We start from the raw sequence: 14,360 nt of genomic DNA on the forward strand, positions 1-14,360 counted from the left end.
TGGGTGGAGTGCAGAGTCTCCTGGCTTGTGATTGGCTCTGTTTCTGGCCGCCAAAAAGCAAAACGGCGGGAGCTGCCATTTTCTCGAGCGGGCGAAGTATTCGTCCGAGTAACGAGCAGTTTCGAGTACCCTAATGCTCGACCGAGCATCAAGCTCGGACGAGCATGTTCGCTCATCTCTAGTTCTAACCTAAACATTTCAGGCTTTATTATCTTGCAATTTCAAATTTATTGAGTAAATTAGAGGGTCAATGATTTTAATTATTATTTATCACATTTTTTAAATATTTTTAATTGGAGTTATATATAACTATTATATATTGGATTTATTGGAATCTTACACTACTGAAGTGATGTGTAAAAAAGAATGTTACATTTATTAAATAATTGCTAAGGAATGTATTTTGGAGAAGTAAGCCAGAGGTTGTCGACTATGCAAACATAGACCAGCAGGGAGGTACATATGAAAAAAAAACCTACATCAAAATTTCTGAAAAAAATTGAATAGAGAAAACACCCTAAATGTAGAAAAAAACAAAGCAAATTTGATATCTGATTTTTAGATTAAAATGGTATTGACAAAATGTGCTGGACTGTGCAAAAATGGAGAGGCCTGTCTTAGGGCTAGCAGAGTTTGTAGATAAAGGAGTGCAGGCTAAAATGTAACTTTACATTTTATTGTGTGTCCTAATATTACATTGTAAGTGGACGGATCTCTATATATACAGCCGAGGTTCAACAATGGAAAATAGTGGTTAAAAATCTGGTATCTTTTTAAAAATGGAGAGCTAAGAAAAAGTTGATGCTAAGGAAGAATTTTTTTTTTTTTTTTTTGCTTTTTTTTGTTTTCTAAAATTTTCATGATTAATATGAAATAAATATCTTTGATAGTATATTGGAATGTTTAGTGGTGATAGCTTGGTGTATATAATATATTTATATGTGTATGTATATCCTTACGTACAGGACACGTTCTGTGGGTTTGATTGTAAGGTGAAATTGTATGTAAGTTGGAACAAGTATATTTTGTAAGTGGATCTCCAGAGAATTTTTTTTTGTTGCTGTGATAATTGGATTTTCAAAAATTTGGGATTAAAGGAAATCTACCATCAGTATCAAGGACTGTAAACCAAGTATACTTGGTTTACCCTCTGGCATGATCTGCTCTTCTTTTAACTTCTTATGCCCTAGTTTTTACAAAAAAAGGCTTTAAAAATTATGCAAATGATGCTGAACGGCATGATTTTTAAAGCCTTTTTTTTGTAAAATCTAGGGCATAGGAAGATACAGGAAGAGCAGATCCTGTCAGAGCCGGCACACACCAGTATGTCATTGTGCTTGGTGTACAGTCCTTCATCCTTGTAGTAGATTTCCTTTAACAATAAAGTTTCATTGCAGACAGTTTTGATTACTCTTACAGTTGATTATTGTAGCTTGGGGATAAAGTACAGTAAATTACATTGGAGAAGTCAATAATGTTTAGCCAACTATGGAAGAATTATTTGGTCAACATATGGCAATATTATTTGGGGGCCATCCCTTTTGACACCTTCATAACAATGTTTTGTGTGATTATTAAGTAAATCATATTATAGTAGGGAATGTCAAAATAGAGGAGGAAACCATCCAACATAAGGGCTACAATTCTATGCAGAAACTTTTCTATTGGACATACAGACTGCCATAGATTTTCCAGAAGCAGATATAACAAGGCGCACCTGATTATAAGGAATGACCAGCAGGTGGCAGTCCTGTGCCAGTTCAAGGCAGCTGTTGTCTGTCAGTACGGTTCATATATAAGGCGCACTGGATTATAAGGCACACCTGATTATAAAGATGAATGACCAGCAGGTGGCAGACCTGTGCACAGTTCAAGGCAGCTGTTGTCTGTCAGTACGGTTCATATATAAGGCGCACTGGACTATAAGGTGCACCTTTGATTTCTGAGAAAATCAAAGGATTTTTTTTTGCGCCTTATAGTCCGAAAAATATTATGTAGCTTGGACTGTAGTATGTACTTCAAGTGTCGTTGCACAGGGCCCAGGCACAAAGTAAAGCCACATTAAAATTAATGGACAATACCCACCTGCTCTTTCCTTGCAGCAGCAGCTTCTTGCTTAGTCATAATCCTGTCAGCAGTCAGCAGTGATGGCAGGACAGCTGGTTCCAGTTTCTGCAGGTTAGTCATTGAGAAAATGTAAAATAACTACAGTGAAATCTTTTTAATCAGATTTTGCACAGAACATGGTTTTAAAGGGGTGGTCTGCTCATAGGGGGGCACCTTCCATAGAATATAATAGTCTTTAAGGGAGGGGGTCATCTCAAAGTAATGGTCTTCAGAAGAGGTTTCGCTGTGTATACATGTATATGTCCCTGCTGAGCCTACTAGCAAACATCTCTGTTCAGCCGATCCACTGCGTTTTGGAATGCATGCGTTTAACATCACTTGAATGCACCCTTTAAGCAAACACATCACCAGACTTTAATCCACCCTCCGGTAGGGTATAAAAGATTTCCCATTTTGTGAAAAAACTCACCTAGTCTCCAAAGTCATAGGCAAATGAAACAAAAAGAGTCACCCTTTGACTGAAATTAGTCACTTATAGATGCTGGTGGGGGAATATCTCTTCATATTCTTGGGATCGTTAGTACCAAAAAACATCCTTTTGTATCATATAGAATCTTGTCTTTGAAATTATATCAAGATTCTGGTCGCATGTGCTATAGGACCTGAAAAACATGCTATTAATTAAAAGTGAGTCTGTCACTAGAGGGGTATTTTTGGGTAAAAGGTTTCTATAGACAATGTACAGTAGAAAACAATGATGTTTTTTTATCAAATTTCGGTGTGTCTTTGCTAGAGAAATATGCAATATTAAACTTTACCTGGCTCCCTTCCAGGACCCGCACCCAAGTCCTGAGGGTTGTGCATCTCAAATAGTAACATCTGCCTGATCATCCGCCCGATCATCCTGATCAGCTGCCTGCATTTTAAATAGTAAAATTTGCCTGATCATTTGCATAATTGATCCTGCAGTCAATCTTGTCAATATGCAGCCAAACCCCCTCCCTAATCATCCCTGTCTTCCCCCTGCTCCTAATGACATCTGCTCACCGCACAAGGCACAAGCAGTGAGTCTTGTATCCCTGGCAGCGAGGAGAAGTTTGTGTATCTCTGTTACCTCACTGTGTACTAACAATGCACAAGGAAGTGATGTATGCGCAATGAGCAGCAAGGCGCGATGAGTCAACGTCATTAGGAGGAGGGAGAAGACAGAGATGATGCGGGAGGGGGTTTAGCTGCATAATGCCGAGCGCAGAGCACAGGGCATCACTCATTCAAATGATCAGGTGGACGTTACTATTTGAAATGCACAACCCTCGGGACTTAGCTGCGGGTGCTGGCAGGGAGCCAGGTTAAGTTTAATATTGCATATTTCTCTAACAAAGTCACCAAGTGTCTATAGGAACCTGTCATGAGTGAGAAATGCCCCTCGGTGACAGGTTCCCTTTAAAGACATAGCAAGCTTGTATTACTAACTGTGTCCTTACCTGCCTGTATCTCCAGTTCCATGCAGCCTCTCAGGCTCAGCTCATTCACAAAGTGACTGTTCTTAGCTCATTTACATATGGCTTTGGAGAATAATTGTTACAGGTAAATAAAGAAGCTTAAGGGATACTTACCATTTGATTTGGTGCAGTATGACACAAACATACCTTGAGAATGCTGTAGCTACACTGATGCAGGATCATATCTTGGTTAATCCCTGTTTTGAGTGGTTTTGCTGATAAAACAGATATAACATTATGATAATGAAGCTCTGTCCCTTCTATGGCTCCTTCAGCGCTTGCTTCCGCACTTCTCCTAGCAGGAGAGTTTTTCTATGCAGGAGAAGATGATGCAATCACTGTTCTTGATGCCAGACAGAATAATCAATTGCTGCACCATCCTCCAGCTGCTTTGTACGAATAATCCAGGTAGGTTGATTAGTCATGCTTAGTCATGCTTGACCTACTTCCATTTGCATTTAAAGCTCAGTGTTCATCGAGGTCATGTTGACCCAGCTTTCCCAAGGTCCTGAATGTTATAATTGTTTTTTTCAGCAAAACCACTCAGCACAGGGATTAACCAAGATATGATCCTGCATCAGTGTAGCTACAGCATTCTCAAGGTATGTTTGCTTCATAATGCATCAAATCAAATGGTAGATTTCATTTAACATAAAAGAGGGAATTCTACAAAAAACCTACATGAGGGGGCTAGTAGCTTAGGGGACTTTCCATGTTTGGGTAGTTTTTGAATGGTCTGCAGTGAACCTTGTAGAGTACATTGTCCACTGGCTGAAGGGATAGATCAGAAAAAGGAAAGTTTTGCAGCTAATCCCCATTAATGAAAATTCAGCTGAGGTGTAATATCAAACACAGCCTATGGACCAGAGTGGCGCTGTGGAGTTTTTATTGAATCCTAGGCATATACAATAGAAACTAATAAAGCTCTTTGAAGTTTTATGTGAATGTAACAACCAATTTACATTTATTTCTCATACAATCAGCAATGTCAAAACCCTGCACAGGACTCAGTAACATAAATGATGCCTCTTACTTTGAAGTGGAAAGATGCCATCTGTTTGTAAATGATTTTCTCTCGGAAGAGACCTCTGTAGTCTGGATTTCTATTATGCAATTCCCTATACTATATATTAGACAGAATTGAGTTCGATTAGGGAGTCTTTGTGCAGTTGTTCTGGTGCCAAATAGAATCTTTCATTTAATTGACTCAAATAATTTGAGCCTTAGTCTTTATTACAACCAGCGCCAAGCATGGATCTTCAATGATCTGTAACCCTATCTAGTCGTCACAGATAATGACACATTTAATGTTCCAGGTCTGTGTGGGTGACATAAACACAACCACTTTGCTTATCATGAGAATAAAAAACCCAGGACACTACACTGCAGGTATCTTATAGATCCTGATAGGTCCCGATGGGCCATTAAAGGGGTTGGCCACTATTCTTTTGTAATGTGTATGTAAGTGTAGGGGGCAGGATATTAGGTAATTTACCAATATACATGTATTAATAGTCCTTCTTTGCTTTCTTGATGTGTAAAGAGAAGCCTCCTGTCTTATATCTCATCAGCCAGACATTCCTGACCATAAAATGGCTGCAGATGGAGGGTCATGTGATCTCTATCTGCCCATGAGCCTGCCAGGATCTTATCATAGTATTCATGAATTAATAAGATCAATGTCTTGACAGGGCGATTGCTCATGGACAGTAAGAGATCACATGAACCTCCATCTGCAGCCATTTTATGGACAGGAATCTTTGGCTGATGAGGGAAAAGACAGGAGGCTTCACTTTACATATCAATAAAGCGGAGAAGAACTATTATTATATGTATATTGGTAAATTACCTAATACCCTGCCCCCACACTTACACACATTGCAAACAACATGAGGTAAAGTGGCCAACCCCTTTAAATCAGTGATGGTAAATCTGACAGCACAGCAACTAACCAGGTTGTTTTAGGTAAGGAATATATTTTGGAATATGTTTTTATGCTACCTTAAAGGGTTTGTCCACTTTCAGTGATTAATGTAAAGTTATAATGAAAAGTTTTCAAATATACTTTATATATCAATTTCACATGGTTTTCTAGATCTCTGCTTGCTGACACTCAACAGGAAGCTTTATTGTTTACTTCCTGTGGATAGACGCCTGGTTCCTGTGGTTCCTGGTTATATCTATATTTATCTGATTTGGAGCAGAAGAATCAATACATTCTGTGTGGCACACAGGTTTAAGTGTGCAATCCAAAGCAATGTCACGCAGGTTCAAGGCTCATTATATCACGGAAAGTACTAAGAACTATGTAATCAGGCCCGGCGTCAGCACCCGGCTGACCTGGGCAAGTGCCGGGGCCCCACAGCTCCAAAGGGGCCCACCACGACGATGTGGCACCGTATTACAGGGCCCAGGTTCGCCGCTGATTGCAGGCCGCATAGGAGGTGGGCGGAGAGGTAGTGGGATCGGCTACTGAAGAACCGTAGCAGCCCCGCCCTGCCCTACCCACCACACATGTTGCTGCCCAGCCCTCCGCTCCCCGGCACACCCATCGCTCCTGGCCCGCCCTGCGCTCCCTGGCCCGCCCTCTTCACCTGCGTCTCGGCCCGCGCGCCTTCCGGCCGAGCGGCTCGCGTCCGGCGTGCGCGCCGGATGTCCAGCCCGGCCTGCGGGCCGGATGTCCAGCCCGGCCTGCTCGCCGGATGTCCAGCCCGGCCTGCGCGCCAAATGTCCAGCCCGGCCTGCGCGCCGAATGTCCAGCCCGGCCTGCGCGCCGAATGTCCAGCCCGGCCTGCGCGCCGAATGTCCAGCTCGACCTGCGCGCCGAATGTCCAGCCCGGCCTGCGCGCCGAATGTCCAGCCCGGCCTGCGCGTCGAATGTCCAGCCCGGCCTGCGCGCCGAATGTCCAGCCCGGCCTGCGCGCCGAATGTCCAGCCCGGCCTGCGCGCCGAATGTCCAGCCCGGCCTGCGCGCCGAATGTCCAGCCCGGCCTGCGCGCCGAATGTCCTGCGCGCCGAATGTCCAGCCCGGCCGCCCTCTCCTATGCGGTCCACTTCACCTGTCACCCTGTCCTGACCGAGTGACATCCAGCTGGGGTGAGTATGATTGTACATATGTAAATGCATGTATATGTGTGTGTGTGTATGTATGCTGTATATACTGGTTGTGTGTATGTATGCTGTGTATAGTGTATATATGCTGTATATCTGTGAGTATGTGTTGTATACAGGGCCGATTCTAGCATTTTTGCTGCCTGAGGCGAATATTAAATTGCTGCCCCCCCCCCCCCCCGCTCCCTGTTAAGTAAATGCGGAAAACTTTACTAACAATTAACAACCCTACAGACAGCTCCCTGACACTGTGTGACTGACTACATGATCTGAGAGGCATTAGTGACATCTAGTACCTTATAGATGACAATCTCTTCCATCAGGAGGACTTTATTCCGGGTTCTCCAATCCATGACGTATCAAAGGTGAATTCACAGCCAGATATCTTCAGCTCCGTGCAGCATCTCCACCCGGCATCCCTAAAAATACCACAGTCACTTACAGTATGAAGTATATACCCCTCACAACACAACTGACCGCACTCTCCACACATATAAAACATCCCTTCATTATCCCTGCTCTCATATATTTAAAGGCCTCGTTATTCACCACCCAATTAAATTATATACAGCTCCCATATACAGATCCCCTACAGCTTAAATAAAATCTTGCCCCACATATACAGCCCCCCAGCTTAGTAATATACTGTATCCCATATACATCTCCCAGCTTAGTAATATACTGTACCCCATATACATCTCCCAGCTTGGTAATATACTGTACCCCATATACATCCCCCAGCTTAGTAATATACTGTATCCCATATACATCCCCCCCCAGCTTAGTAATATACTGTATCCCATATACAGCCCCCCAGCTTAGTAATATACTGTATCCCATATACAGCCTCCCAGCTTAGTAATATACTGTATCCCATATACAGCCCCAGCTTAGTAATATACTGTACCCCATATACAGCCCCCCCAGCTTAGTAATATACTGTATCCCATATACATCTCCCAGCTTAGTAATATACTGTACCCCATATACATCTCCCAGCTTGGTAATATACTGTACCCCATATACATCCCCCAGCTTAGTAATATACTGTATCCCATATACATCCCCCCCCCAGCTTAGTAATATACTGTATCCCATATACAGCCCCCCAGCTTAGTAATATACTGTATCCCATATACAGCCTCCCAGCTTAGTAATATACTGTATCCCATATACAGCCCCAGCTTAGTAATATACTGTACCCCATATACAGCCCCCCAGCTTAGTAATATACTGTACCCCATATACATCCCCCCAGCTTAGTAATATACTGTATCCCATATACATCCCCCCAGCTTAGTAATATACTGTACCCCATATACATCCCCCAGCTTAGTAATATACTGTATCCCATATACAGGCCCCCAGCTTAGTAATATACTGTATCCCATATACAGCCCCCCAGCTTAGTAATATACTGTATCCCATATACAGCTCCCCAGCTTAGTAATATACTGTATCCCATATACATCCCCCAGCTTAGTAATATACTGTACCCCATATACAGCCCCCCATATACAGTAATATACTGTATCCCATATACCCATATATCCCATATACAGCCCCCAGCTTAGTGATATATAATATATAGCATCCCCCCCCAGTATAAAATAATTATGGCCCCATATAATACATATAGCATCCCCCCAGTATAAAATAATTATAACCCCAAATCCCCAAATAAAATATAGCATCCCCTCCCCCTAGTATAAAATAATTATGGCCCCAAATAATACATATAGCACCCCCCCCCCCTAGTATAAAATAATTATGGCCCCATATGATATCTATAGCGTCCCCCCCTCCCCCAGTATTAAACGTTTTCTAGCCCTATATAGCGCCCCCCCCCCCCCAGTATTAATTATTAGCTACATTTAATTAAAGTACTTGAAAAATAATAAAATCATACTCACCTGCAGGCAGCTGCTCCCTCGGCGCGGCTCCGGTCTTCAAGCGGCCTTCACTCCGGTCTTCCTGTGAGCCGCGGCTCCGCAGTGACACAGGCGCATGACGTCATGACGCCTGTGTCACTGCTTAGGACGGAGCGCGCAGCTGCCGGAAAGGCGCTGCGTCGCTCCGCATATAAATCGCGCCTGTGTCTTAAAGAGACAGGCGCGATTTATTTAGCTGGTGGGCGATTCGGGCGTTAATGGACGCCCGAATCGCCCACTTTAGAGCGGCAAATTTCGCCGCCCTTTACAGGGACCCGCATTCTGCCGCCTGAGGCGAGATTTTCATCTCGCCTCATGGCAGATGCGGCCCTGGTTGTATATATGTTGTATATCTGTGCGTACGTGTTGTATATACTGGATGTGTGTGTATATATGCTGTATGTCTGTGCGTATGTGTTGTATATACTGTATGCGTGTGTATATATGCTGTATATCTGTGTGTATGATGTATATACTGGATGGGTGTGTATATATGCTGTGTAGCTGTGTGTATGTGTTGTATATACTGGATGCGTGTGTATATATGCTGTATATCTGTGTGTATGATGTATATACTGGATGGGTGTGTATATATGCTGTGTAGCTGTGTGTATGTGTTGTATATACTGGATGCGTGTGTATATATGGTGTGTATGGTGTATATATGCTGTATATCTGTGTGTATGTGTTTTGGTATTTTTAATGTCTGTTTTTTAATGTCGCTACATAAGTTCACTGTTAAGGGGCCCACTGAGGCTCTATCGGCCAGGGGCCCACTGAAACCTGGAGCCGGCCCTGTATGTAATATATAGTGTTATGCGCCTATGTGAGATCACATGGCCAGGGACTGTTATAATCCATAAGAAGTGATCAATTAAGCTTTCTATAGAATTACAGCAAGCAGAGATCTAGAAAACTAATAGGAAGTGATACAGAAAGTATATTATAAAACTGTAGAACTTTTCTTTACATAAGCAATATCAACTATATGCTGAACAACCCTTTGAAATAAGGCATCTCTAGATAAATAACAATACCCGACTTTTAAATTATTTTAGATACCAAGAACAGGACAGATGCATAATGTGGATATGGCCACCAGATGGCAGTAGGTATCATCACAGAAACATGGTAAAAAATGTTAAAGGAAATCTACCATGTGGAATCTACTTTCTGAAAGATTGCATGGTAAATTCCACCTCCCTGCAGCAGCTGCATCCCATTTCTTTCCTACTTCTGGGATAAACTGGAATTAACTTTAACCAGTGTATATGCAAATTTATTTCACACTCCACTGGGTAGTGGAGAAGCCTCAGACAGCTCCGGTGGCGAAGGCTATTCCACAACCCCAGTCGCTCGTCACATCCGTTTTGCCGGCACCACAAGAGCGCTGCAGGAGGCATTCCTGCTGCCGGCACTTTCAGACAGATGATTAGGAGCTATAGGCTGACACCCGACTTTCTAGTTAAAGATGGACCCCTATGCCCACTGTGACCTCTGGTGAAGCTCTCTGGATGCTATTACTATAGTCCCAGACTGTAATGTTCAGCTGTAAGGTGTCTGTAATGAAGTTTTTTATATAATCCTTGGTCCCATTGCAGCTAAAATATGAAAAATCTAATTGTAACTGGGGAAAAATTTTTTTTGTCTGGAGCTAGTATTATAAAATATACAGTTCTGACTTACATACAAATTCAACTTAAGAACAAACCGATGGACCCTATCTTGTACATAACCCGGGGAGCGCCTGTACAGCACTTGTGCAGAACTCGCATGGTTCTGGAGAGGCAACCAGCCACTAGGCGGGTATGCAGGGGCAACAGGGGGCATGGAGTAGCCTATGCCCCCAAAGCTGTCTGAGATCTGAGATAAATTTGCACATATACAGAGAATTAGGGAAAAATTGGATGTAGTTGCTGCAGGGATGGGGAATCCCGATGGAAGATTTCCTTTAAGAATGATATTCAAATAACTACAAATAAAACATAGAAGTAAAAATATGAGCAAAATGAGTTTTCTACCAGACAAAAATAATATATTTAAAAGTACATTTTATATTTTTATCTTACCACAGCCCCTACCTACAATATAGAAAACCGCAGATATTGGGACCTTCTGTATATTTGTAAATTGATCTCAGAACTTCCAGGGACCACTAGAGCATCAGCTCTGGAAGAGGTTATTTTATCATATTCCGCACCGCCAGCTTTGGATTTTTAATTTCTGGAAAAGTGGTTTTAACCCAAGACGGTAAAATGTATTTCTCTTATTATGACATAATTCCACATTACCCAGGGATTAACATATGTGTACATTATCAACTATGCTGTTACCATGAAATCCCAGAAAATCCATAGAATGTCTGGTAAATTCATCTTACTTGCAGTCTTCGTGGAGGGTGCTTCTTAATAATGCTAGAAGTGTCTCCATTCTGCAGAGGCACATCAAAAGTAATTGGTCTGTGTACTTTAAAAGAAGAAAAAAGAAGAAAAAAGATAGGAAGTTATTTATAAAAATCAATGTAAAGGTGATAATCCTGTTCAATCCTACCCTCTCCATCTTTGTTATTTATTTCAGAATTTGTGTAGAATAAGTATTAAGTTTGTCATATCAGTTGTGCATGGCCTACATCTATTTCATTTGGAGGCACTGTATGTACAGTGTCTTGCAAAAGTATTTGTCCCCCATGAAGTTTTCTTCCTATTGTCACATTTCAGGCTTCAAACATAAAGATATAAAATTGTATATATTTTTTTTTGTGAAGAATCAACAGGTGGGACACAATTGTGAGGTGGAATAAAATTTATTGGGTATTTTAAACTTTTGTAAAAATAATAAAACTGAAAAGTTATGCAGCCAGCCCCCTTTACTTTCAGTGCAGCAAACTCCCTCCATAAGTTCAGTCTCTGAATGATCCAATGTCGTCCTGAATGACTGATAATGATAAATATAATCCACCTGAGTGTAATATCCATATTAATGCACCTGCTCTGTGATAGTCTCAGGGTTCTGCATCATGAAGACCCAGGAACACACCAGGCTTGTCCGTGATACTGTGGTGGAGAAGTTTAAAGCCGGATTTGGAAACAAAAAGATTTCACAAACTTTAAAGGACATTTGCCACCGGATCACTGGTGGTAGGCTGTCCACATAATCATTCTCGTTACCTTAGGGGGTTGCCGACATTCTTTTTCACTTAGGAGATGTTGGGGAAAAAAAAGAAAGTTTATAAAAATATGTAAATTTTCCTGAGGCGCCCAGGCGTACGTCACCTAAGTGCCTCATGGCTCCGCCATCCAGTAATTATTCACTCCCCCACCACTTATTATTCAGCCTCTCCCACACCCTCTCTTTGCAGACACTGGTGATGTCAGCCGGCTGCCTGCAAGTCCCGCTCATGCATGAGAACTCTGTTCCTTGGGCAGGCCGCTTGTTACTACTATTTAATATATAATATAATACTCAATAAATTTCGTTCCACTTCACAAATTTATGTCCAACTTGATGTTGATTCTTCACCAAAAAATACAATACAAGGGGGACAAATACTTTTGCAAGGCACTGTAAGTACTGAGGTGGATTTTAGTATTTGAGATAAATTCCTCCAATCCTTGACCCCATAAAAAGCTCCAAGCTGTTATATCATTGTCACCATCATCTGATCATTCCCTCAGTAATTTAGATAGGACTGCTCCCTCTCCCTCTATAGATAACAGGCAGTCCTGTGTAAAGAGTCATGTGTAAGTGAGATTGATTTGTCTACTTGACATGGTGGGAGCATCAGCAGTCCTGTGTAAGCAAAGAACATGTACATATGGGGGCTTATTTACTAAGGGTCGCGGATCACACTGCCCTAAAATCTCAGCAGAACAGTACTAGAAACCTTTAACACTTATGGTAATATAAAAGTGCAGCCCAATAGATTACGTAATAGATCATGATTGAAATAAAGTGTATGCAGCTACATCCCCTTGAGTTAAAATATATAATCTTTCTGTGTACAGTGTCTGCCCTACTATTTAAAATATATACAGTGCCCTAAAAGATTTCAAATGATCACTCTTAGAGATGAGCGAACATGCTCGTCCGAGCTTGATGCTCGGTCGAGCATTAGGGTACTCGAAACTGCTCGTTACTCGGACGAATACTTCGCCCGCTCGAGAAAATGGCAGCTCCCGCCGTTTTGCTTTTTGGCGGCCAGAAACAGAGCCAATCACAAGCCAGGAGACTCTGCACTCCACCCAGCATGACGTGGTACCCTTACACGTCGATAGCAGTGGTTGGCTGGCCAGATCAGGTGACCCTGGGATAGACTAGCCGCTGGCCGCGCTGCTCGGATCATTCTGTCTCTGGATGCCGCTAGGGAGAGAGCTGCTGCTGGTCAGGGAAAGCGTTAGGGTGTTCTATTAGCTTACTGTTAGGCAGGAGTGATTCTCAAAGAACCCAACAGCCCTTCTTAGGGCTACAATAACGTTCTACTTTTTTTATTTTAATTTGCATCTATTACCATTTTGTGAGGAATTAGCAGGGGGACTTGCTACCGTTGTGTTTAGCTCTTAGTGGCACACATATCCATAGCAAAGACCGAAGTGGGAAAATTCAGTAGGGGTTGGATTTCTATTAGGCAATAACTCAGTGTCATCTCATCTGGCATAGTAGTGTGCTTCCTTTGATACTTGGCTAGAAAATAGCCATAGGAGAATACAAACAGCTTCTTGAAGCCTACAGTAGCGTTCTATATATTTGATTTCTGGTTGATCTGCTGGTGGCTGTAGTTTCTGCAGTGCATGTACTTGCCAATTCTGAGCAATTTGTAGTGAGACTTGCGACCGCTGTGTTCTGCGCTTAGTGGCGCACATATCCATAGCAAAGGCCGAAGTGGGAAAATTCAGTAGGGGTTGGATTTCTATTAGGCAATAACTCAGTGTCATCTCATCTGGCATAGTAGTGTGCTTCCTTTGATACTTGGCTAGAAAATAGCCATAGGAGAATACAAACAGCTTCTTGAAGCCTACAGTAGCGTTCTATATATTTGATTTCTGGTTGATCTGCTGGTGGCTGTAGTTTCTGCAGTGCATGTACTTGCCAATTCTGAGCAATTTGTAGTGAGACTTGCGACCGCTGTGTTCTGCGCTTAGTGGCGCACATATCCATAGCAAAGGCCGAAGTGGCAAAATTCAGTAGGGGTTGGATTTCTATTAGGCAATAACTCAGTGTCATCTCATCTGGCATAGTAGTGTGCTTCCTTTGATACTTGGCTAGAAAATAGCCATAGGAGAATACAAACAGCTTCTTGAAGCCTACAGTAGCGTTCTATATATTTGATTTCTGGTTGATCTGCTGGTGGCTGTAGTTTCTGCAGTGCATGTACTTGCCAATTCTGAGCAATTTGTAGTGAGACTTGCGACCGCTGTGTTCTGCGCTTAGTGGCGCACATATCCATAGCAAAGGCCGAAGTGGCAAAATTCAGTAGGGGTTGGATTTCTATTAGGCAATAACTCAGTGTCATCTCATCTGGCATAGTAGTGTGCTTCCTTTGATACTTGGCTAGAAAATAGCCATAGCAATAGGATAGGATTGTTTGGTTTTAAAAACTCAAAAAAAAAAAAAAACACAAAAAAACACAAAAAAAAACAAAAAGAAGTAAAAAAAAAAAAAAGTTATAACTCTCATTTTAAAAATGTTTAACCCGAGGGCTAGGGGTAGAGGACGAGGGCGGGGACGTGGGCGTCCAACTACTGCAGGGGTC

The 14,360-nt window shown here is 42.2% G+C and overlaps 1 protein-coding gene across 1 annotated transcript in view; it reads right to left on the minus strand.

The window, feature by feature from the left end:
- CCDC198 (coiled-coil domain containing 198) overlaps positions 1-14,360 on the minus strand; it is a 43,075-nt gene that overhangs the window by 17,093 nt on the left and 11,622 nt on the right. Inside the window, exons 2-3 of the mRNA XM_072114161.1 lie at positions 10,992-11,077; positions 2,086-2,172 (exon numbers count right to left, since the gene is read on the minus strand). Coding sequence (XP_071970262.1) covers positions 2,086-2,172; positions 10,992-11,077 — 173 coding nt within the window. The remainder of the gene's footprint in view (positions 1-2,085; positions 2,173-10,991; positions 11,078-14,360) is intronic.

Source organism: Engystomops pustulosus, chromosome 7, assembly GCF_040894005.1.
Source record: "Engystomops pustulosus chromosome 7, aEngPut4.maternal, whole genome shotgun sequence".
Classification (NCBI taxonomy): Eukaryota; Metazoa; Chordata; class Amphibia; order Anura; family Leptodactylidae; genus Engystomops; species Engystomops pustulosus.